Source organism: Neolamprologus brichardi, chromosome 4 (assembly GCF_056152115.1).
Source record: "Neolamprologus brichardi isolate AB-2024 chromosome 4, ASM5615211v1, whole genome shotgun sequence".
In the NCBI taxonomy this organism is placed as follows: Eukaryota; Metazoa; Chordata; class Actinopteri; order Cichliformes; family Cichlidae; genus Neolamprologus; species Neolamprologus brichardi.
Window position 1 is genome coordinate 23,784,221 of NC_142107.1, and position 26,511 is coordinate 23,810,731.

General features: G+C 41.5%; 1 protein-coding gene and 1 long non-coding RNA gene across 2 annotated transcripts in view; one reads left to right on the forward strand and one right to left on the reverse strand.

Annotated features, from left to right (window-relative positions):
• The window catches only part of grin2ca (glutamate receptor, ionotropic, N-methyl D-aspartate 2Ca), an 89,409-nt gene extending 67,038 nt beyond the window's left edge, over positions 1-22,371 (forward strand). Inside the window, exons 6-13 of the mRNA XM_006801942.2 lie at positions 8,959-9,127; positions 11,365-11,518; positions 12,130-12,255; positions 13,167-13,396; positions 16,704-16,864; positions 16,983-17,170; positions 18,928-19,160; positions 19,976-22,371. Coding sequence (XP_006802005.2) covers positions 8,959-9,127; positions 11,365-11,518; positions 12,130-12,255; positions 13,167-13,396; positions 16,704-16,864; positions 16,983-17,170; positions 18,928-19,160; positions 19,976-21,598 — 2,884 coding nt within the window. The 3' untranslated portion in view covers positions 21,599-22,371. The remainder of the gene's footprint in view (positions 1-8,958; positions 9,128-11,364; positions 11,519-12,129; positions 12,256-13,166; positions 13,397-16,703; positions 16,865-16,982; positions 17,171-18,927; positions 19,161-19,975) is intronic.
• Positions 7,465-26,000, reverse strand: LOC102782671 (uncharacterized). Its single transcript, XR_437320.2, has 4 exons — positions 25,939-26,000; positions 25,740-25,804; positions 24,763-24,823; positions 7,465-7,876 (listed from the first exon to the last, which is right to left on the reverse strand). It is a non-coding gene; the product is annotated as an uncharacterized LOC102782671 (long non-coding RNA).
• Positions 26,001-26,511: the final 511 nt, after the last annotated feature.

Below are 26,511 nucleotides of genomic sequence, written 5' to 3' on the forward strand. Positions count from 1 at the left end.
CTAAACATGATTACAACTCAGACCCATGTCAGGGCTTTCTAAATGAGAAGCCACTGGTCATGCAGATTCTCCGTTTCAATCCCTCAACCCCTGGGCCATGCACGCAGCTTGCCAAGCAGACCATCTGTGTGATTCACTCACGCGTCCTCGGAGAGGCCTGACAAACAGACACCAGCGTCCGGCTTGGACTTGGCTAAAGCAGCTCGCAGCAGTTACCACGAGCTCTTCCCTTTGAGTCGTGCACGTTCTCCTGTCGGATCAGAAAAATCTCGCTTCCTCGGCGTCTTTGAACAGCGGGGAGCTGGTTCTACCTCAAAGCACTCTGGCAAAGACTAATTCAGAGTTAATGCCCTGGTGAAGGGTGGTATTGACCTGAGAAGATAATGTCATCACACATTAGCTGCATTCGATGGGAGTTAGATCATAAGATGATTTCATTAAAGCTGAGACTGAGTGCAGCAGCAGATGCGCTCCCGGAGCCTGAGAGCCAAACGATCTATACGCAGTACTAGAAAGTTGCACTAAGTAAATTTACACATTGATGGTCTCAGAGGATAGTGTAGTCTCAGCACTCCCTCATATATACAGTGTGTTTACCAGCTCACTGATCAGTCACAGTAGGAGTCCTTGTCATGAACAGAGCTGCCCCATGAGGTTGTTAACCCTTTAAGACCTACCATAGAACCAAATCCGCCAGAGCTTATATTATATCTTTACATGCTGTGGAGCCATTTTTGGGAGCATTTCAAGTTCCTATACATCAATACAACCATTAAAGCCTAAATTTTAATAATATGTATGCATTAAGTGCATAGTAATTACATAAATTGCAAAAAAGTGCAATAAACTACAAAAAAATTGAAAATTGTTTTTGTTTTTTTAACATATATTTCTAGTTAATCTAGAAATTTAAGAGGCTTATCCCTCAAAACTGTAAATACAAAAAAGTTGCACAAAATAGTTTCCCACCACAGGAAATTTATTTTAAGTGTCTTCATAGTTTTATTTTTGAAATACACCAATTTTTATATACTGCAGGAAAAACAAAAATAAATATTATAATGCAAATTTGCAAAAAAGCAGCATATGCATCAAAATAAACTATTTCCAGCAGTGCAATATGAGTCCTAAGCATCCCAGAAACGACACAGAAAGTCAGAAAGTCAAACATAACTTTTAAAAACACCAGTATAGGCTCATGAGGCCCTGATGGTAAAAAACTACATTTCCGCGAAAATGACGTCACTTCCGGTTTCGGGCAGGACATGGCGGACATGCGATAGTTTACGCTGATGGACATAGGATGTGTTATGAACAGCTGATCGGATCGGCAAAGCGTGTTTCTGGAATATTATGTTTTTGTTGCTGCAAGTCCTTTTTATGCAGTTTTTGCAAAGCTATATGTGGAAGGAAACTGTGACCGAGGACAAGCTGATGGCATAAGATGGAAGTACAACTCCTCCGGTTTCATATGCAAAAAAAATTATTGCGCTAGCTTACGTGGTTGCAGAGCTACCGGGATTTAAAAATAGTTACGCAAAACCGAGCGTGCCCGCTCTGACCGGCTTTACAGGGTTAAGATGTCTTACTGAAAGGTAAAAACCCTCAAAGACCACCAGGAAACCTGACCTGCTTCCTTAATCCTCCACCTTCATTAAAAAAAGCTCCAAAAACTCCAAATTTAGGATATTAAATGACAATCACGTTTGTTTTTCTACAACTTAATGAACTCTAAAAAGTGGAAGGCTTGTTTCATCGCTGCATCTCAATACGTAATTTTCTGTTGGTTTCCTCTTTGTGGCCCACGAGTCCATAAAGCATCTTTATCCATTCAGTGATATAAAACAGATTAGAGCTCGCTCCTTCCATAGGGAACCCCAACCATAATCGAATTTTTGGGGAGGGTAATGCAGGTGTATTCATAAAGTGAAAGGCTATTTTAAAGTACTGTCCATTAAGCCTAAAAGACATTTCAGTAAAGGCAAAATAACTTGAGGTACAGATGTAAAGAAATTAAAAATAAGAGTGAAGACGAAACTTGTCAGATGAGAGGTAAAAGGTCCAGTCGCTTTCTCTCCAAGCTCCTTAAAAATACAAGCGTTTTTTCAAAGTTTGCTTTGCTGCTTCTGCACCTTCAGCAGGTTGTAAACTGTATCAAATTATACGGTGTTATTTATTTATGTGTCGACTGCTGTGATGCAATTTCCCAACTTCTGGGATATATCAATTATGTCTTATTGTTGTCTTCAGATTACTATCATCATTATTATGGCGATCGTGGCTCAAGAGTTGGGAGTTCGTCTTGTAATCGGAAGGTTGCCAGTTCGAGCCCCGGCTTGGACAGTCTCGGTCCTTGTGTCCTTGGGCAAGACGCTTCACCCATTGCCTACTGGTGGTGGTCAGAGGGCCCGGTGGCGCCAGTGTCCGGCAGCCTCGCCTCTGTCAGTGCGCCCCAGGGTGGCTGTGGCTACAATGTAGCTGCCATCACCAGTGTGTGAATGAATGGGTGGATGACAGGTTGTGTAAAGTGCTTTGGGGTCCTTAGGGACTAGTAAAGCGCTATACAAATACAGGCCATTTACCATTTATTCTCTTTATTAAAGGTTCATAAAGTGTCTATTAACCAATCAGTGCTTCAAAAACAGATTTTTTGGGCGGGACACGGGAAAATAAAGATGTTAGAAGAGGATCGATGTGCACTTAGTGAGGATTCCTGACTCAGCTGCAGCTGTCCGACTTCCATATTGGAAGTGTTACAGTTCCAGCGGAATGGTCAGCAGATCCATGTGTACAGATGACAGGCTGGTTCATGAACGGGTGTATCAGGCTATTTAAAGATCACCTACACCTAAACGCTGTGTTTCATCATCCCCAAAATCAATTTCAGCTGGAAAACTGTTGCCGTGTTTCTCCTCTCTCTATCTTTACTATTAGTTTCCACCAATCCCCCTACAGAAAAAAAGACATTTACATTTTTAATGTAAAAAATTACATTACAAATGCAGAAAACAACAATAATCTGCACTTAAAATCTTCCAATATTAATCTGGAAATTAAACAACAACTATACAATAATTGTGCACCGGTGTTTTCCATAGATGCGGATTCTGTAAGGTGCTGCCAGGTGGAGTCAAAGACAGTGACACTGTCACAGGATGTGCTCACCAGGATGCAAACGAGACAGGAAGTGCCGGGCTAACTGGTTAAACTTTTAAAAATATAAGTGAGGGGACAGTCCATTAGTAAAGCGATTAAACCTCCACATATACTGTATGTAAAAGTCCGTGTGTGGGGAAAATGTTTCTGTCTTATCTCACTTCACAAATCCTCTGATATTTTGTCCTGTTTCCTCAAAAAAGCAGATTCAGCATCACCAAAAGCTCTGCAAACTAATCTAATTTAGCCCAATATTTAAGAAAGAAATCACCTGGTGCAAATTTACAGCTCCTTTAAGAGGAGACGACTTGAAGAGGTTCTCAATGAGAGTGATGAGTTTAATTTTCTCAAGAAGGGGATACGGATGAAAATGAACGTGGACGCGCACACGGGGAAAAAGGGCACATACTGCTGCCTGTCACCATCAAAACAATATTCCAAGAATGTCCACAAGGAATAAATTACCTCTGTCTCTCTCTCACACACACACACACACACACACAGACACACACACACACACACACACACACAATGATTCCCAAAGACCCATTTTAATGCGACTGGCAGCTGATTTAAGGCCCAGCCCTGAACCCTGGCAGCTGGTGAGACGAGGGATGTTGGGAGCGCTGTGTTTACTCGGGGTGTACTGTGGCAGCCTCGTTTCCCTCTAAAGTGTTTGTTTGTTTGTTTGTCGCGGCTCTGCTCCTCCTCGCAGCCTCGCCTTTTCGTCTCATTGACTCCCCGTCCTGATGTGTGGGTGCAGAGTCCATTAGACTGAAGGTCTGGGGGAGGTTAGGGGTGATGTGTCATTAGTGCTCTCTGCATTGCGCCCATGGCTCACTACTTTGCAGCCACATTATCTCACACTGCCCACCTCATGCACTATACGGGATTGCTCACTGAAGGAAATAATCATTTGATGGTAGAACGCCACATTCTCTAACACCAAAAAACACTAAATGGATCAAGTTTGTCTGAAATTATCTCCCATACGGCCAGTTTCACTCAGAACGATTAAAAACAGATCTTCCCACACAACTGTGACTCAATTGTTGGCAACTTTTTCACAAATGCCTCTTTTTCAAACACGCACAACAATAAAGGATCCAGGATAATCCTGTTAGCGAGCACAGCGGCATCAGCAAACCCTTCAACATTCATTAGTTTTAGTTTGACTTCATATTTTTCTTCTAATATCTTCGCACCACTAGTTTAGGAAGCACTTAGTTTTTGAGTGTTTCCACCAATAAGGGCACAACAAAGGCAGGCAGATTTACGCCCACAAAACAGAAAAATGTGGACGAAACAGGTCGTCAGGAGTGATCAGGATTGGGAATTTAGACAACTGGATTACAAAAGTGTTGAGTGGAAAACGACATCACCAGTTGGGGTCATTTTATGTAGCTTATTTAGCAGCAGTTAGTCTAGGTAAATAATAAAATTAGCAACACAAGTTATGTGTTATTTTCTTCTGAATAAGTGGAAGAAAATGGATGGATGGATGCAAACAGTGCTGGCATGATCAGGTCTCCAAGCGTCCAGTGAAACTGAAGATAACAGGTCATGTGGATGGGTAATAACCAGTTTGCAGTATTGTCACCAACAGAGATGGGCAGTAACGTGTAAACTGATGACTTACTTCAAGAAATAAGTAATGTAAGGAATTACTATTGCAAAAACAGTGATTAGATTATTGTTACTTCCCCGTAAGCACGCTGTGTTACTGCGTTATAAATCGTCGTGATTTTGTTTGTGAGAGTCTCATGACAATGACTAAAGTGCTCCACACGTCTGTGGCAGCGGCAGACGTGTGCAGATCAACATGGATAACATGGAGTGCAGGAGAGAGTACGACTGTGCAGCGTTTAAAGCTTGGACGTATTTATATTACTTGACGTTTTAGTCCCTAAAAAGTGACAAAAACAAAAACACGTTCTTTCTACAGCAAAAAATTAAACTTCAAATCTGAGCACCGAGCACGCTGCCACGGGAATGTGACATTCACAGGGAAACTCCCTGCTGAACAGGTGACAATAAATTTAAGCGCGACAGGACTCAGAGCTGCTGAATCTTTGATTTTATTTATTTTCTGCTGTGTTTTATTTGCATCTATTTGAAAGAGCGTAAACACAAAACATTATTTTATATATTGGTATATGTAGGAAATAGGTTTAAATGTTAAACACATTTCTTGCGGTCACAGACTGCTGCATTTCATTTAATTTAATTCTTGTTTGATACAATGTGCACAAAGATAAAAGATTAAAACCAATAATTTAAAAAGAGGCTTTCCATTTAATTCAGTTTTATATGATGGATTATGCATAAAAATAGTCTTGGGCTGAAAGGTTTATTGCTTTATTACGTTTTCATTAGAGGTGGGAATCACCATACATTCCACGATACGATATTATCACAATACTTAACGCACAATACGATATTATTGCAATTTTTTAAAATATTTTGCGATATTCAGATTCTGTACATAAAGGTAAACTTTATCAATATTCATTTTATCTAATATCAAAGTCTCACGCTCAGTCTTTCTCTCATTTCAGTTTTATTGTTGACAAACTGAACGGTTTGTATTACAGTCTAGTCCAACTTAACTGAATCAACCATCTGGTACAATTATAGCTATTCTGAACTATGCAGTTTATGAAAACTATGCAGCCCCTTCAGCAACTGAAGAATTTGAAAGTAAATTAAAACAAAATATAATTTTACATTAAATAAAAAAGTTTTAAACTTAATTAAAATAAAACATGTCTTAAATTAAAATAAGTAAACTGTCATGTTTATTGCTGCCAAAAACAAGTTAAACACATTTGGACAGTGAAGGAATGTCAGGATTCTTGCTCAGAAAAAGGATCAACATGCTCTGAAGTCAGAGCACAAAAACCTTTTTGTAACAAAATATCAATTTCTGCTGTCCCTGTATCGATACATTATTAGCAAACAAAATATCACCATACTACACAGTATCAATTTTTTCCCCCACCCCTAGTTTTCAGGTTGTGTATCATGTTTTTGAAAAGTAACAAAGTAACTAATTACTTTTGGAAATAAGTAATCAGTAAACAGGTTTACTTTTTTTGGAGAAGTAATCAGTAACTAATTACTTTTTTCAAGTAACTTGACCAACACTGGTCACCGACACACCATTAAGCACTGCATCCTGATCCTTTACGTGTCATTGCACCATTTTCAGTGTAGATTCAGAAAGTTTGATTTGCTCTGTGTCTTAAACAGGAACATAATCTGCTTTAAAGTCAAGATTCTTGATAATTAATCTTCACACGCAGCTTAAACTTCTGAATACAAATCACTAAAATGTACAAATTTAAATAAGCATCACACATTTTGCTTTAACTGTCAGGATCAGACTAGGGCTGCCACGATTAGTCGACTAGTCACGATTACGTCGACTATCAGAATTGTCGACGACTGATTTAATAGTCGACGCGTCGTTTGAAGCTTTGTAAGATCACAAAAGACGCAGGAATAAGTAGTAGCATTTAAGAGTGTAATAACGGACTGAAACAGAAGATGGCAGCACTGCATGTACAAGGACGCCAGCTGCCGTTAAACCCGAAGAAGAAGAAGAAGTAGCAGCCCAGCTCAGTTTCCAACAATGGCGGCAGCTAGTTAGTTTAATATTACTCTTATTATTCTTTCTGGGTCACAAAATAAACGTTTAACATATTTTCAGGCGAGAATGTAACTGTGTAAACCTCAAATATCTGCTCAGTTTATCAAGACACCACATATTTTCAAAAGCGCTCCGACGTTTTCGGAGACGTCTGTTACCCACTAGCTCGATAGCTAGCCGGGGGCTAGGCTAACTAGAGCCGTGAGAACACCGGACTCTCGCAAATCGTTTTCAAACCCACCGCCATCTTTCGCTACTCAGGTTAAACATGATATATAAGTCACTTAGATAACTTTAAAATGTTATTGTTTGGCTTTTTGTAGTATTTTATTTGTTCCTGAGTAAATCGGTTTGGCTGAGATTAAAGTTATAGTTTTTACACAGCTGAATAAACATCAAGCAGACAGCTGATTATCAGAAGTGTGAGATGCTGGAGAATATACTCCGGTGTCCTGTTATATTTTAGATAGCAAGGAGTTTATTAAACTTCACTGAAACAATCTGCAAATTTCATTAAAATTTAATAAACTATCATCTTGTCTTTATTTTTAGTTAGCGCATACCTTAAACACTTAAAGCTGTAAGCTAATGATAGTTATATAAGAGCAGATGCTGCTGGTGCAATAAGCTGTACATTTTACGTCCAATGGATGCATGCTCTGATTAGTCGACTATCAAAATAATTGTTTGTGGCAGCCCTAGATCAGACTGCACAATGTTTCTGTGTCTGAGTAACTTTCTCTGAGGCTGGACTTGGACAGGACAAAACCTACCTGTGAGTGATAGACAGTGACCACTACGGAGAAAATCAAAAGTCATTAAATTAATAGCTTTATGTAAATAAAATCGCTCAGAAATAAGCCTTCATATTTACATTCTAATCCAAGTTCGCAGCACAGGGAGGGAGAGAGGAATGCAGACTCCCTGACACATTTTTCTCCAAATCCCAGCAAAGTGTTTTACAAGACAGGACTTTGTGTTCCCGTCCTTCTCCCCGGCTCACATCGCTGCTGTCATCTTCTTAGTGTGAAACTGAAGGGCATTTTCATCGCCACGTTCCTCATAATCCTGCTGATAAGCAGAGGGAGAATTGATTTCAAACCTTACGTCAGCCCATTTTACTTAGTATGCAAAGCCTGAAACTGTCCACTGGGCTTCTGCTGCCTGCTCTGTCTGAAGATCAGCAGAATATTTAAGAAGGCATGCTGTGTCTGTTTTGTGGCCCAGACAGCTGCGTTTGTGCTCGCTACTACACCGGCATATTTCATTAAAACTGTAGCAGAGACAATCAGCCCGGGTCAGAGGACAAACTGTTGTATGCATGAGTCTCAAGAAGATATGGCTGCAAGGAACAATATAGCATTTTTAATGCAGCATTAAAAGCTTTGCAGCGGTAGTTGAATAATAAAAGATGAAATGATTGGCGAGAAACGTGGCCGCCTGCCAGCCTTAACGCTACGTTTTATATGCTGTTCTAACACAGAAAGAGGCAGTCGTTACGCTGTTAGAGCAGCACTGTGTGACAAACGCATTAAAGTTTATCTTCATTACCGAAGTGACTGAGCTTAAGAGTGGCGGGGGTTTTCACAAGGCATTTAAACAGAAACTAATGCACAGTTCATTCCAACCAGTTTGTTTTACTGGTGAACTTGAAAGACTGACTGATGGAACCACAGGCAACCATAAACCTTAAACGTATCACCATATCCTTAGCATCCCATTTGCTACTCTTTGTGTGTGTGTGGCAAAAACGCCATCATCCAGCCCAGATGATCCTCCAATGAGTTTCCTGTCTGCTATTGTTTGTGTGTCATTAATTATGTCTGTATGTATTGTTTTGTTCCACCCAGCTGTTCATCCATCTGCTGGGACCAAGGCATCATGTGCACGCCTGTAGAGTGGCTCACAATTTCCCTCCGACATCCACCGCAGCTTTGACGATGAAGAGATGGCTGTTCATTACCTCTTCACCCCACTCCAGTCAATCATTCCTCATTTCTCAAATCATTTGTAAAAATGACCTGACTATGTGTTGGGTCTACAAAACAGGAAGAAGAAGAAAACTTTCTGCAGTTTCTCAAAGAAAACATGTTAAAAAAATTCAGTATCCCAGCGTTCCGATCTCTTTTTCCTTTCTCGTTCCCTTTCAGTATCGTAGGCCACACTGAGCCATACACAAAGCTGTGCTGTAAAGGTTTCTGCATAGACATCCTGAAGAAACTGTCCCGCACTATTAAGTTCTCCTACGACCTCTACCTGGTCACCAACGGCAAGCACGGCAAGCTGGTTCGAGGAATCTGGAACGGGATGATCGGAGAGGTATGAGCAAAAGCAGCTAGTTTAGTTTTGTTTCAAGATACAAAATCTTTTTTTTCCTCTTTTAAAAAAAAAACAAGAAACAAAATCTACATCATAAAAATCCAGGTCTGAATGTTTCAGAAACTGAAACGTGATCTACTGGGATTTTTAAACAAAACCATCTTAATGCCGGGCTCACACTGTGCGATTTTTGGCCCATTTTGAGCCGATTTTTGAGTCGTGCGACCGTTTTGGCAAACGGCCCGATTTTGGCCTTCATCGTGCGTCGTGCATCGTGTAGTATACGTGGGGTAACGAGAAGCAATTAACACCTCACGACCAGCTCCCGATCATCAATCGCTTGGTCGTGAGGATTTCAAACCTTTTTGAAATCCTCACGACCGTCGTGAGGGTGTCACCGCAGTTTCTCACACTGCGCACGCGCAAACACAAATGTCAGTGAAAAAGACGTCGCAGCACGGCAGTGCAGCGTGTGATATGGACACAAGCGATGGAGGCACTTGTAGAACTTTGGAAAGCTCATCCGAGCCTTTTCGATGTGGCCTCACAAAATTATCACGACCACAACAACCGTGAAAATAGTTGGATTTACATCGCTGCTCAATCACAGCTGCCTGATCATGTTTTTCATTAGCAATTTAGCAAAGTTGATGGCGGTGGTGTGCGTGTGTGTGTGAGTGAAAGACAGAGAGGGAGAGTTTCTGTTATAACCTTCATTTTATGGACGCACAGTGTGAGCACTCAGGTCGCATCAGAGCATCGGGTCGTATAGTGTGAGACCTGCATCGTGACCTACGAACTTCTAACCCCTGCGAGTCAATCGTACAGTTTGAGCAGGAGCTGAATCGCGCGACGGGGGGGGGGGGGGGGGGGGAAATCGCACAGTGTGAGCCCGGCATTAGGGTTTACAGAGAGTAAAATATCCCACAGGACTGGAGTTATATGAGATGAGGCCTGACTGCTTGATATGAAGGTAACAGGAACTCATTACAACCATGGTGTGTAGAAAAGCCTTCCTAAAGGCCAGGCTGCCCACCTGCCGGGCAGGGTGACAACAACATCCATAAAAAACACTGAAATTATCCAACCAGGTTGTTCCGCACAACCAATTCAGGGTCACAGTAAGCCAAGGTGAGAGGCGGGGCCACCAGTCTGTCGCAAGGACAGGCACAGAGACAGACAACCACTCAAATTCGCATTCGCATCTACGTCTAGCAATTAACCAACATGCATGTCCTCAGACTGTGGATGTCAGAGTACCCGGAGTGAACCAACGCAGGCATAAAGAGCTTGAGAAACAAACGTCTGAAACTGAAAGCACAGTGAAATTAGAAGTTGGATTGTTTGTTTTGATGCTGAGTGTCAGGCAACAATAAATAAGAATAAAAACCCTCAAGAAGACAAAAGTCTGTTCTCTGATTGTAAACGTGTACGACAAGGTCGACTGGGTCAACACAAGAAGGAGGCGCAAGTGTCCCTGTGAATGATGTACATTCAGATTCCTCTGACCGGCTCTTCTCCTGAGTTGTTGCAGGATACATTAGTAGGACCCCCCCCCCCACACACACACCCTTTTTTATCAAAAACAGGAAGGCTATTGTGCTCAATGAGGCATCGACCTCCGCAGGAGAGCTAATGGCTTGCATGAGTGTCTGGACTGTAAATCTACCGGCTCTCCATCAGCATGATAAACAGCGGTGTTATATAGAAACAAAGAAAAGGAGGGTTGCAAAGTCACAGTGGAATTTGAACTGCACTGCTGTGGTTCAAACGTCAGAAAAAATAGCATCAGCGTTTTTCAGCCAGAGCCTGCAGTCTTCAGTCACATTTGGTAAGTGTAGCTTTATGTAATAGGTATTATACTATATGCTCCAATACATTATGATGGATTAGAGACGGATTAGATGGCAAATCATGTGTTACAATGCACTGGAGAAAAAAAGGCAGGATAACACTGGCAGTTGCTTTTGAGCTGCGTCCATCTGGCTGCTAGCTGAGCTCTGGAAGAAGCAGGAAGTATATCACCCTCAGGGGCAGACGCCCAGTGTGTTGACTTCACTAATAAATGAGATTTATCTCAAACATCAGCAGAGGATGTCCTGTATTATGTAGCTACAAAGACTTCGATTTATGATCACATCATACAAACATCTGCTGTTTGTACCTGCATCCAACCCCAACCACCCAAAAAAAATCAAATAAAAACATAAAATCGAGACTCTCTTCTTCTGCCACAGGTGTTCTACAAACGGGCCGACATGGCCATCGGTTCACTGACCATAAATGAAGAGCGCTCAGAGATTATTGACTTCTCGGTGCCGTTTGTGGAGACGGGGATCAGCGTGATGGTGGCTCGGAGTAATGGGACGGTCTCTCCTTCTGCTTTTTTAGGTGAGGAATGTTTCCTAGAAGCATTTTAACTAACATCAAAGCATCACTGTGCAAAAGGCCGGAAAACGTATCTCATATCTCGACTTTTTTAGGCTGACATGCAATATGTGAGGCATCACAACCACTTTATCGTTATCTAAAATGCAAAAATAAAACATTAAAAGGTTTTGGTTTCTCAGTCAGGAGCTGCTGCAGTTTCACAGGAAACCTTTTGAAACTTTTCTGCCTATTTTCTTGATGTTTGCAATAATTACTTTTGTACTGGCTAAAATGATTTCGCTCGGCTGGGGATATTTCGAGTCTCTTTGAAGTGGGGTCGTGCGAGGTTTGGATCCACAGTCAGTGGACCTGTGGCAGATGGCAGCACCACCAACCGACACACTGTAGTAATGTTATTAGTCACAGCTTCACTGAAGAAAAGCGTAAAGTAACAGAACTTCAAATGATATCAATAAAGTATACCGTCTTTTGCAAATATTGACAGTTTATCAGTTTATTGTGGTGTGACCTCATGGTCTACAGACGTAAAGTACCTGAACATCTATAAAACACTCATATTTGCATATATCTGCAAACATGTACTTGATTGGCTGTGCTCTCTGTCCCTGCAGAACCCTACAGTCCGGCCGTGTGGGTGATGATGTTCGTCATGTGTCTCACAGTTGTGGCCATCACAGTCTTTGTCTTTGAATACTGTAGTCCAGTTGGGTACAACCGCAGCCTGGTCAGTGCCAAAGGTGAGTCTCCTAACCCGGTCCAGTCCATCAGCGCCTCAGCCCTCGAACAATTAACCAAACAGAAACTTCATGCAAGCATTAGGAGGACGCAGATACCTGCTAATTGGGGCTAAAGAACTATTAAAACAGTGCAATTTTACTCAAAACCAGGCTGCAGATTATTATAAATATGGGCCTTACATGACATTAACCCCTAGTGACACACACTAGATGACCCCACGTAGGACCTCCTCATTTGTTATTCGGCCCCGGTAGGAAAATCTTCAGAGATTATTGACTTCTCGGTGCCGTATATACAAAAGTTAATAAGTATAACTTTTGTATATACCTATCTAATCAAATACCAGTTGCAACCAGTGTGTTCTCAAATTGCAAAGAGTCACATCACTGATGGCGCAAACTGACTGAGATAATCCACAAATCTTCACCAGTCCATCTCAGAGTGACTGCAGTCGATCTAAATTGTACAGTAACTGTTTGGAGACTGGTTGCCTCCCACCAGCCAACCTGTGCAATCACCAATCCAACTACTAGGCAACTACCAATTCTCAAGGATGTTGCCTTCCTATTTCTAGTTTACTGTGATTGAGCCATTAGGGGAAAAACTCAATTATCATCAGAAGTGAAAGACTGAACAATAAGTATTTCAGGCCTTCATCAAACCACACTTAAATATTCAGCCAGCATAAAATTGATAAATGTCAAATGTTAGCCAAACAAGGGTCATTTCTGCAGACACCATTTTTCGGCTACTACGTTTGTTCATCCCTAAAGTTTTCTCTAGCTCTAATATGTTACCAAAAAACACGTCAAGATATTAATTAAGAAATAAACGTGTCAGATTTCACAGATACTTGGGTCATCATCTTGGCCGGTACTAAATCGTTCCCTCTTTACTTCATCCTTTCTAGATCCCGGAGGTCCCACCTTTACCATCGGGAAGTCTGTGTGGCTGCTGTGGGGAATTGTCTTCAATAACTCTGTCCCTGTTGAGAATCCAAAGGGCACCACTAGCAAGATCATGGTCCTGGTCTGGGCTTTCTTTGCTGTCATCTTCCTGGCTTCCTACACAGCCAACCTGGCAGCCTTTATGATCCAGGAGCAGTACATCGACACAGTGTCCGGACTGAGTGACAAAAAGGTACAGACCTCTGTCATTGACCGTCCTGAGCGTGTTGCTGTGTTTAATGTACAGCTTAGGAAAGTGCTCTATTTTAGGAGTGCAAACAACATGTGGCAGAGCTATGAAGTGTAAACATCCAGAAATGCCAATGTCATAGCTGTGACTTTCCACTTTCCCTGCAAAACACAAAAGGGTTCACACAGTAAGTGGGGAAATTGAATTACATAGCCAGACTCTTTGGACGGTGATGTCAACGGAAAGCCTGTGAAACATAATACACAAGTGGATTTTCTGGGTAGACGGCGATTATATTTTTCTGGTATTATCTTATGCATATTTGTCTGGCCTGGGGATGTGTTTCATAGGAATATTGACGAGGAAATCCATGTTAAACCATCAGCACAAAAAATGATTTGCAGACTTTTTGCTTGCAGGCAACTGAAGGGATTAAAGAGGCATTTGAGGAAAAGACCAAGCAGCCCGCCGCTCATTACGATTCTAGCAAAGTCATTTACAATTCCAGTTTCATCATACATTAACTCTGCCACGCAGCGAAGGAAACAGAATCAGTCTGACAGTGAGCCCATAGATTATTAAAAGGAATTCTGCATGGCAGCATGGTGGGAAGTGAGCGCTCAACTGCTGTTGGTCCAGCTGTGCCGAACCCCTTAGGTTAAGTAAATGTAAATGAGGTACAAGAAGACACCACAGAACGTGACCTTGTATCAGAGGACAGTGATAGAGACAAGCTCAGCTACTTTCAAGACACTGCAGTGTTAAGAGAGATGATTAGCTCGTTTGTCCAGAAAAGGCACTTCACTTACACAACAACTTTTTGCAAGTCGGAAGTCGGTAACACGTCGCTACCCCTAACTTCTTTTGGCACTGCATCTCTAACCTTTAAAGTTGGGGTGTAATAATTCTCCAAAACCACAGTTCATGCCATGCTTTTTCTTCAGAGTTGATGGTGAAAAATATTCGTTATCCTGATGGCTTTCTGCAAAATCTTCATCCAGGTGGATTCAGGGAGGTCCAGTCTGATACTCCTGATAAACATCAGGAATACTGTGTCGTATATTTGTTCATTTTTGACTTTTGGACAGTGTGCCAGATGTTCAGAAGTTCATGTCTGATGGCTTGAATTGTAAAGATCAACAGGTATCAGATCAGCACCTACTGACCAATCAGTTCTTGAGACAATAGCGTCACCCTGGAAGATCCCTGGGACCTCTGTGTGGATGCCAGGAGGGTCTAAAGATTCTTATTTGCAGCTTTAGTCCTTTATATTTCTTCTGTTGGCTGCAACAATTTCACAACAATTTTATTGTTTATGCTCCTTAATATAAAACCCTAAAGCAGGACATCCACTTGTACCTGCGGACCTTATCAAATTTCCACGCTGTCTAAGCCAGGCATGTCCAACACATGGACTACATACGGCCCACTCCGCTGAAGCTCCCGTCTGTCAGTGTAAAGGAGTTCAACTACACTTGCAATTTCAACAGAACGTCTCAGTTTTTCTACAAGGTAAATAAATGTTGCTTCAGTAAATGAAAGAAATCAATCAGCGCGACTCTTTGGGCTTAAACTGTAAGAAATAAATGTGTAAAATTACAGAAAAACATCGGTTAGCTCACAGCCTAGCACTGTTTTTTACTGTAGATCCAAACGTTTTTATAGCAGACGGGAACTTTTCTGTCATTTAAATGTTTTTCTATTACTTAATTACTTCAGTGTACCAAGAATGACCATGTGGGAAGTCTTTATTAGTGAAAAAACCTCTAGTGGGCCAAAATGCTTTTCCGTTGCTGGGCAGATTCTGGCCCCTGGGCCGTATGTTTGACACCCTTGGTTGGATTTTGTTGATCATTCTGCAGATGAACAAATGAAAACTAAAAATCGTCCGCACATCTAAAATCTAATTAAATAAAATAATTAATTGGTGCCTTAATGACAGAGCGTTAATACTAGCATTAATAGTTTTCATCTTGGCTTCAGATAGGCGATACTACACTACTGCACACTGACTTTCAGTCACTCATACAGGCGGTTTTTCTGTAGCAGCTGTGTTGGTTTCAGTCTTTATAGTCAGTGTAGCCTCTTATTTTTAAGATAATATAGTTTCATGTTCCTTTGGGGAGTCTTATTTGTGGTCAGATGATGCCAATGACATCAGTCATGAGGACATGATTGAAAGCCCTGGGTTGATTTATTGAGCTGCTTACCCTGATTGCCAGTGTTGGAGTAAGTGAGGTGAAATGATATCCTGGGTATGTTGTACTTGCTTCGTACTACAGGGCCCCGACTGACCATTAATAACGCTGATCCTGTGCTGATGTCAGCAGCCTTTGCTGCAGCTGATGTGATTTCCTCCAGAAGTGTTAGCTGTGTGTCACTGCCATGCAGACTGCAGCAAATGTCATTTCTCTGTTTTCTCATATTATCTGTCACATTATCAGATTTTCACTGTAATATAATTAGATAGTCATAGTAGAATTTGAAAAAAACAAATCACAATGATTATATTATTATGAATCCTAGAGAAAATTAAAAAACAGATAACGGGACTGTTCAAATTCATTAATAACTTCGTTTTTTGAACAACGAGGTGATGAAACGCATAACTGTACAAACAAATATCATTTATTTACATATCAATCTCTGTGCATTTTATCACAATATTGATATTTCATGTCTAAATATGAAGATGGGATACGTTACGGGCGGAGACTGCACTGGTGTTCCTCATAATGCCAACACTGTAACCTGTACTCTGCTACTCCGGTTTCTTTATTTTAACAGCTGACGATTTGTGTTTAATCTCAGTCTGTTCACGAGCACTCTGTCTTTCTGAGATGCACAAATTTTATACAAAGTAACTTGATGTGCAGCTTGTAATCAGACACAATCAGCTCCAACAAAACAGCCTACAGGAGCTACATCTAGAAGCTAAACACCACAATACAGAAGCCACCAACCAGCATGGTGGAGCTTAGTTGTATTGTTTAGTTTTATTCAATTTAGAAAGACTTCCTTCAATGAAAAAACAAAAAAAACAAAAAAACTTCAGCATGCTGTGAATTATTTTGTCTGAAAACAGACAATATTGGATCCAAAGATCAGGTTTTTGTTTGTTTTTTAAATTGTAATCATCACATTTCAGTTTTTCCTTGAGCCTCCTTGTTCTTATTTCTCTTTCACATGAGAAGTGCTTCCTCATAAAACATCAGAGTGGATAATCTATGTCTATATGCCATCGTCTCTCCTGAGACGCTTATTCGATCAACATTATTTTTGTCATTAAAAATTGTTATTCTTCTTCCAGTTTCAAAAGCCGCAGGAGCAGTATCCTCCATTCCGCTTTGGTACCGTCCCAAATGGCAGCACAGAGCGCAACATAAGGAGTAACTATCCCGAGATGCATGCCCACATGGTCAAATACAACCAGAAGGGAGTGGAGGATGCCCTTAACAGCCTCAAAACAGGGTAAGTGTCTGCCAGGAATCGTAAAAAAGTCTCCTCGCAGCAGACGTGCGACTGAAAGAAGAGCCAGACAATTACACGATGGCCATTTGAGTAAAAATCCTTTTCTTTACCCTGCTAGGAAACTGGATGCTTTTATCTATGACGCTGCTGTGTTGAATTACATGGCTGGCAAAGATGAAGGCTGTAAGCTGGTGACAATTGGCAGTGGCAAAGTGTTTGCTACCACTGGTTATGGCATTGCACTCCAGAAGGATTCACGCTGGAAACGACCCATCGACCTGGCCCTGCTCCAGTTCCTGGCTGATGGTAAATTCTTCATTTAATAGATTGCTTTAATATTTGTATTTGCAGTATTCCCATAAAGCTGAATAAGAAAAATTTCTAATGATTGAAAGCAAAACCTATACTGTTGTAATAAAAGAGCCACAATATTATTACAGTAAAATGTATCTGAATGAGAGAATGAAAGATCATAAAAGCAATAAAGAAACTTTCATGATTCATGAGGTCCTTAGGCAAATTATTGCAAAGCCTCGGGCAAAAATCCCCATAACCTTTGGCAGAACATGCAGTAGGTAAACATTTGGATAATAAAGCAGACTGTCAGACTTATCACTGCTCAGATCAGTGCACGATTTAGGCAGGAAGATTTTTATTCTAGAGGGAAGAAGAGGAAGACAACAGCTGTCATAAACATAAAGATCTCAGTTTTTGTGGAGGCAGTTTAGGAAGCAAACAAGTAACTGAGCCAACACTGTTGATGTTGCCAAAAAATGTTTTCAGATGATCCGGATGGTGGTTTATGTTTCTTTTGATTTGTAGCTTTATTTTTACTGATATCGCTGCTAACATGTTTGCTAGAGCCAGCGATATGAAAGCTTTCTTTGCAATAACAGCCATAAGGCTGGGTGATGGTCTCCATCACTGGATCATCGTATCGTCCCCCTGATAAATCACAAATAACCAATGGCGTCAGTGCAGGACATACAGGGGCTGGGGGTTAAAGTTCACTTGTTAAGGTAGCACTTTCCACCCTCTGTAATGCATACTGTACTGATCAAACAAAACAAACAGAGCACTACAGAGAAATACACACACCAGAGAGCACTTCCCTTATCCAACATTACGAGAGATGCTGCAGCTGCAGCAGTTGGAGGGAGTCATTTATACAGCATGAAAAAGCATGATTTAGACGCTTTAATTAGTGGGAACAAGTTGAAAGTTATCATTTGATCAGTTGCCTGGATCTTTTTTGTAATTAATTAATTATTTAATTATTTAAGGTCGTTCTGAGTCCTCCAGTGTTTTTTCATATGTGGGAAAAATCTCCTCTAGTGTCCGCCATGACCTCTGCATACATACGTCTTTCAACAACAAAGTAGTAGAAGCTGTTAAGCTCTAATTTAAAAATGAAACCATCCTTGCGTTTTCTCTCATTTTGAGATGCACCAGTGCAGCCATTCCACACATGCACATTTATTCCAAAGGAAGCAGAGGTGCGTGCAAGGACTTGTGTGTGCATGCATGCGTGCACCAAGACAAGTTGCAGTCGGTAACATGTGGAGATATCGCATAACATAGCAAGACAGATGATAGGCTTGTAATGCCTTACTTGCACTGAGTCTGCCCCCTCAGATTGTTGTCTGCATCTGCACAAACCTAAAAGACTATAATAAAGGTGACCCTGAAACTGAAAAGAAATGCTATCTTGGTCTTGTTTTCTGCTTAGTTCAATATAAACTTTGCATGAATTAAATTTACAGAGGTGCATTTCCTTCTTGCAGCCAGGTAAATGTTACCCATGCTCCCACCTGGTCTGTGGGGCTGCAGTTTGAGACCCCTTGTTTTAGACAAACAACCGCTGTCTGCCCAGGATTTTGCAATTTGCAATAAAAAACTACTTTACTCTGTTTTATCTGGGGTACTGATTATCTGAAAGAATTTCATTATCCCATGTGAATGATGTTCAAAAGAGATTGGAGGGTGTTCTATTACTCCCTAAAAATACTGCTAGTGTTATGCAAATAGAGCTTAAGCCTGTTTTCTGTGCTCCTCGCTCACAGGTGACACACAAAAGCTGCAGACCGTCTGGCTCACTGGCATCTGCCGTAATGAAAAGAAAGAAGTTATGAGCAGTAAGCTGGACATTGACAATATGGCGGGGGTCTTCTACATGCTGCTTGTTGCCATGGGCCTGAGCCTGCTGGTTTTTGCTTGGGAACATCTCCTCTACTGGAAACTACGACATTCAGTCCACAAATCGGAGCGCTTGGACTTCCTCCTAGCTATCAGCAGAGTAAGTACCCAAGTGGTTTATGTTACTTTCATCAGCCACGTAGCTTTAAGAAGTGCATTCATGTGCTGTCAGTAAAATCTAAAAAACAATCTATAATAATAATAATAATAATAATAATAAGTTCCCAACAAGGAAAATTCACCCAAACAGATTCAGTGCTCATGTTTACCCAAACTAACGGCACAAAAATTCACAATTGTAAAAAATGCTGCATCCCTTTTTGAGATCTCCTTCAAAGTAGAGCATTAAAAGACATTGGAAATCCAACAGGTGAGTAAAACAACCACAATAGTTCAAGTGTAGCAATCTGTAAAAGAAAGACTGCAAAATACAGTGAGCTTAAAGCAATGAAGGGACTTCAGAGATACTGGAATAAAGTGGCAGTCGTGCTGCTGGTGAAACTGAATTTAAATTGCCCCATTAAAAAAAATAAACTTCATCTGTGTGTCTAGTGTAGTCAAAAATGAGATTAAGGATTCCAAAGAGATATGCAATGTGGATGTAAAATATAGCTGATTGGATAAAAGTGGAAAAACTAATATGGTAAGTGCACGATCAGCAAATCGCTCATTTATATTCCTGAGATGAAGCTGTGTCCAAACAACATTTCAATCACAGCAATGCGCACATAAACCATCAAAACAATAACGACTCTCCTTCTGCAGTTACAGTTTCCTGTCATTTTTTCCACTTTACTAGGTCAGCATGTCAATAAAATCTCTTTTTTTTATCCCACTCAGTTGATGAAATTGCCGGTCATTCTGGTATCTAATGAAGTTTACACATATTAATATTAACTTTCCACCTCTCTGCAGGGCATCTACAGCTGCTTCAATGGGGTAGAGTCCGCTGACCACAACGGGAGCATACAGAGTCCAGATGTCACTTCTAACTATACACAAGCTAATATGCTAAAGATGCTTAAAACAGCCAAGGACATGGTGTCCTCTGCAAGGGTGGAGAACTCTTTGGATAATGCCACCAAAACAATAGAGAACTGGAGCAGGCGGGGGGGCGACAATGTGCGAGCTGCCCTGCCACCCAGAATTACCACCACAGACATGACTCACGGACGCCTGCCCTACATCTCAAGCATCACAGACAACCATTCTCCGTACCCCCAGAGGGCCATTACACCCACCTTTCCCATTCATTACGGGGATTCTTCATCCCAAACCCTCCTGGATAAGCCCCGGGTGGTAACTCGACCCACCCCACTCCGGTACACGCTGCCCGCCCGCAGCAGTCAGCACATCTTAGAGAGGACTCTGCCCATCTCCAGTCTCAGCAGCCCTCACATCGCCATAAGGGATCCTTCTCCTGCCGGACCGTCAAACCCCCATCCCAGCAGCAGGCTGTATGTGGAGAACCAAGCCCGTCACCCCATCTCTCCTTTTGCAACTTACAGGGACTTCCAGATGCCAGATATCTACATGGAACACAGAGCACCCCTGAGGAGGAAGTTCAGCTACCCCCCTGACTGTGTGAGCCGCAGGAGGAGGTCCCATAGCTATGTGTTTGATGCTGCAGACCCAAGAGTAAGAGGCGATTACGATGGACCTCAAACCTGCCTCGCCGAGCTGAGAGCAAATCACCTCCTAAGCAACCACGCCTCCAATGCAGCTGCCATGCCTTGCACCGCAGGACACTACCCTAGTGGCAGCACCAGCTGCAACTCCTGCATGAAGTCCTACCTGGAACCCGACATGGACGACATACCACTCCTCGGAAAGGACAAACTGAACCGCCGCGCCTCATTCCTCAAAGCCACGTGGGGCAATGACAGGATCCATCAGGTAGATGAAACAAAGCCTTCGACATCCACATCTCCCCCGACCAGAGGAGACATGCCTGACCTGTTTCCACGGGTGGTAGTGGCTAACCCCAAACCCCACAAGCTATATGGCAGTCTGGGGCACAACCTGTCCTGCTACCCTTTGGCTGCTGAGCCAGCCTACTTGGACCCAGCCCACATGGGCTCCTACCCCTACAAGCAAAAGCTCAAGTACTCCGAGTCCACCCGGCTGCCCTCTTACAGGGAAGCCATTCTGCAGAACGCAGCCGCCCTGCGCCGTTCTTCCTCCACAGTGGTGCACAGACACTATTCCACCTACCTGAACTCGTACACAGACTTACCAGTGTACGTGGGGCCACTGGCTCAGGGACCGTCCCAGTTCTACAACAGTTCCAAGGACATGTGCCACTTGTTTCCCTGTACAAGCCACTGCCCAGACAATGCAGCAATGCTGCCTCGTATGAGTGACAGGCAGATGGTTTACCACAACAATATGTTTGGGGCCTACGATGGCACAGGAAAGAGGGAAGACCCAGGCTCTGGGCCTAGAGACCGGAGGCAGGTGTTGGTTGCGCGAAGAGTCAACAGTCCCTATGTGCCAAAGCCCTGGGGTAGGGTTTCAAGCCTGGAGTCTGAGGTCTGAACCACCATCCTTAACAGTCCTCCATTAGGCTCTGTGACTGAGCCCCTTCAAGGAATGCCTGGAGGTTCTCCCCTCAGCCTCTGGTTAAAGCAAAAATAAAACTCTACACCAACAGTGTATTTGAGAGCATTGACTCTCAATTATCAGTGCAATAATATCTTGGGCAGTGATATGTAAAAGGAGAAGACACTCGAAAACAAGTTACTGCTGGGACTTTATAAGCCAAACTGAAATACAAATTTTAAAAAAGGCAATGTTGAAAAGTATTTAATACATAAGAATTTAACCCGTTGATTGTTATTTAAACGATTTTTAAATGCTGTGTTGCTATGTGAACGAATACTGGGAGACAATATACTGTAGCCTCTCGATCTGATTACAACTTGTGATTTTCTGCTCTCATTTCCTACAAATTCACTTCAGTTTCCCACCATTTCGATTGAGTGATAAATTATCGATATGATTTTGTGATCAAACCACTGACATGTCTTCCGTAAATTTCTAAGTCCACGACCTTGGGCGCACCGTTGTTCTGAGACTTCCTGCTCCACTGGTCATTAATGTAATTTGACTGAGATTTTAAAAAGGGAAAAGCATATAAAGCATCATGTATTTCCATTGTCACACTACCCTTTAATAAAGAACAAGGCCATCTCAAGGGTCTTTTGGGATCATCCTCTGTCCTCTTCATCTGTGTCCTCTCATATTCAAAGGACATATAAAGAAAGTGGTTCTCTCATTTAAACTTGCGTTGTATTATGCACACAGTCCATCAAATCATACAGAAAGAATAAATACAGTATAGTGGAACTAGGGCTGGGCGATATGGCCTAAAATTCATATCGCAATATAATTTGAAGCATGTGCAGTAACGATATATATATCACGATATATTCTTTTCTTCTGTATAACGTATTTTCCACACTATAAAATCCTTTAATTTTCTCAAAAATCGAGAGTGTGCCTTATGTATGAATTCTGGTTGTGCTTACTGACCTCGAACCGATTTTGGCTGCAGAAATCTGTTAAAAAAATGTTTTAGTACAACTTTGGTAAGCCGCACTGCTTGATGGATTGTCAGAGCATTACGGCTGCTGTAGTGAGGAGCTTTGCGGAGTAATCTGGGTCCAAAACTCCGCCTGCTTCAGGTCCCAAAGTCAAACGAACACTAAGAGTTAAAAACGGTCTAAATTATTTCATCTTTAATAAAATTATCAGTGTTGCTGCTTTATTGAGTGTAACAATTAAGTTTAACATCCATGAAAACAGAATTTTGCCAAATTTAACGGAGTTAGAAGTTAACAGGAAGTTAGCTCGCTAGTTTCCACCTAAACATTTCATACCATGTTCTGACTGAGATTTTTGAAACTAATTAAAACGTACAGCTCTGCTATCACTTTCAACATAAATGAAGACAGAAAACTAAACAGCAGTGGCGATTGCAGGGTTACTGAAGTTGGACTACTGTTGTGCTACGTGATTGCTAGCAACACAGCTATGTTAGCATAACATTAGCACAGTGAAGCTGGAGGATGAACGCCAACTTTTTCCACTCGATAAAAGTTAACGTGAGGGATTCTGGTGGTTTGGGACAAATGCAAATCGCATAGCAGTTTTTGGCTTTCCCCATATTTCAAAAGTGCTTCATCTCTTTGCTATGACTGTAGCATAGACTGACCAAAACCATGGCGTTTTGGTTTCAGCTACAGTAAAATGTAAAAAGATGTAAAATTATGTAAAATGAGAAAGTTGCAAACAACAGAATATCCCTTCACACAGCTAACAGCATCCGTCTGGGTAACAAACCATAAGATCAACACTCATTCACACAACAGTCGCGTGCAAACAGCTCAGTCAGGGTGCTGCTGTTGTATCTGGCTGCCAATCTCTAAAGAGAGCAAACACAGAGAGCTGCCCCTGCAGCCGCAGAGAAAGGCCGCACTCGAAATAAAACAAAAAGCAAAGGCAGTATAAAAATCTGAAGCACTGTAAGTAAGAGGGAAACGAGGCGTTTGAGCTGAGATGGTAAATATTACCACATTTTTAAAAACCGAGAGTAGGAATTTGTCTGCGGAGATGTCAATCCAAATAATCCATTGGTTGATTAGGACAGATCGATGTCTATGCTAATATTTAATGGGTTAATTCACCAATATTTAATCATAAGCTCAACATCTCCACAAACTGTCATGAAATTTGGCCTGGTAGCTTTTCCTGCGAACAGCCACAACAAAAACAAAAAATAACCCTGATGGCTCAAATAACCTGTGTTCACACTCCATGTTGTTCATGAAAGCACCAACTGCACGTGCCAAGCAAAAAACAGGGAAATGACTGCAGCTCAGCCAGCAGAATAACGTTTACAAAGAGTTAAAACAAACACCGCACACAGCAGTATGAACGCTCAAAGCTTCAGCCAACAGATACCAGAACAATCAGCCAGGAGCAGATCTGCAGAGAGCAACGAAAACAGCCAGCAGCGTCAGCAGGCGCACTTCAGAACAGCAATTAAACAGAGTCCCGGCAGAAACTCACCTGTTAGCTGAGGCAGTAAACATTTATCGTGCCGAAGGTTCCCATACTCAAAGGAGCAATGAATATTTCTGATATTTACACGCCTAAAGCCAAATTACAGCATGCAACCATCACCGGCTTATCCAGAAGCAAAATAACACAGAAGACAGGCAAAATGTGTCGCATGTTCAATGCTACACATTCTCCATGTGATTCTGCTAAAGAAATCAGAATGTGTCCTAGGACCTGGCGTCCACATATCTGGACATCACATTTTGGGTTATTCAGACCAAAATACTCAATTTTGCTCTACAAGGGCCTGATATCCACTTATGAGGACATTATACTGCTACTGTTCTATCAAAATTCTAATCAAATATCCTCATAAGTGGCTCTCATTTTTCTCAGAAACAAAAATTAGGTAAAAAATCAATTAGTAATTCTTTGTTTTTACATTCATCAGGTCCCAATCAGCCCAAATATCAAAGAGAAATTAAAAATGCCGTGGAAGAGTTTGGGTCTTAGGAGGTTAAGATTTGATCTGTGTGCTTGTTTCTATGAGGCATTCGTTTTCATTAAATAACAACTCTGAGAAGTATGGAACTAAGACACAACTGGACATTTACAGTAAACATGATAGCCGGCCTGACCTGGCTGATGTTCATCTGGGTGTCAGCTGTCAGCCTTCTGCACAGACAGGAAGTAAAAGAACTGCAAATAAAGAAAATCAAAAAGAAGAAACTGACAGTTACATACCTGAAAACACGTAAAAATAATGATAAAAGAAATAAAAAATGCAGAATTGAAAATAAATACATGAGATCTGGTCCATAACACTTCTCCGTCCTCAAGCTCAGAACTTACTATGCATTAGCAGCAGGCATCGTGTATAAGAAACAGTAATCCAATAAAAATACTGTAAACAGGTAAAACGGCAGTATTAGAACAAAAGCAAAAAGGTCAAATGAAAAAAAACAAACAAAACAAAAAGAGGAAGCTGGCATCTTGTTTTTGTTATGTTCTCAACTTCATTAATATTATTTGACTTCATATGTGACTTGAAAGCGGAGCAATTAGAAGCTCTTTAAACTAAGAACAGGCAGTAAAATTAAACTAGTGCAAATACATTATTACTGTATGTATTTATGGACCAGTCTTTCATTATTTCAGTGACAGATACAACCCCAGCAAATTTCTATTGGATGGACTTCTTTCTTTATTATTTATAGGGTGAGCATATTTTTGACTTCCTAAAAAGAGGACATGAAGAACTTTAATAATACTGTTTGTTTATAAAAACATTTTTTAACATATTTAAACGATGCCTTCTCCGTGTGGTTAATGAATGGTGAAATTCAAATGTCATAAAGGCTTTTACAAGTCAACCAGCACAAAACGTTGGTCTCCCTGTTATTTATTTATTTATTGGAAGAAATCATTTAGCCTGACTGTTAGTTAGCAAGCTCGGCTAATCAATTATGCTAGCCGAGATCACCTGTGCCCGACAGAGTTACACTGACCGCTGAAGGACTACTGTCACATGAAAATTACAAACAACACTCCGTTTAACAGCAGAAATAATCTCATATTTAAAGGATTTATAAGAGTTTAACACAGACGAACGTACCGAAGCAAACAGGAGGAGAAACCGCGGTCCAAGTCTGGAGACACCAGCAGAGGGCGCTGCTCCTACTGACAGAAAACAGTGAAAACTAAGTTAAAAATCCAAAATTATTTAATATATTATTAGTAAAATAACATTTAATAGTTAATAGAATCGGGCTTGAATATATGGCAGTGAATAAACCCATTTAGGGGTCATCTACCTCCATCTCACCCTATCCGACACTCTGCCACGCCCATCATGTCCACTCTCCCTCCTCTGCGCATGTCCAAACCACACCTGTGTATCCTGCCTCTCTGCTCCACTTATTTCTCACTCAACACCTCCAGCTCAGCTTCCTGGCTTTTTCCAGTTTAAACCATGCACCATCACAGGTCTCATTACCATCTAATAAACCTTCCCTTTCACTCTCGCTGCTTTCCTTCTGTCACAAATCACCCCTGACTCTCATCTCCACCCACTCCACCCCGTCTGCACGCTCTTCTTCACCTCTCTTGCGAACTGGCGTGTTTGTGGATGGTTGACCACAGGTATTTAAACTCATCCACCTTCACCACTTGCCCTCCTTGCATGTTCACCTTTCCACCTGTCTTCCTCTCATTCACACACATATTGTCTCACTTCGACTGACTTTCATTCCTCTTCTCTCCAGTGCATACCTCCACCTATCCAGGCTCCCCTCCACCTGCTCCCTACTCTTGCTACAGAACACAGTGTTGTCTGTGAACAGCATAGTCGATTTAGACTAAAAATTATTAATTTATAAGTGGAAGTG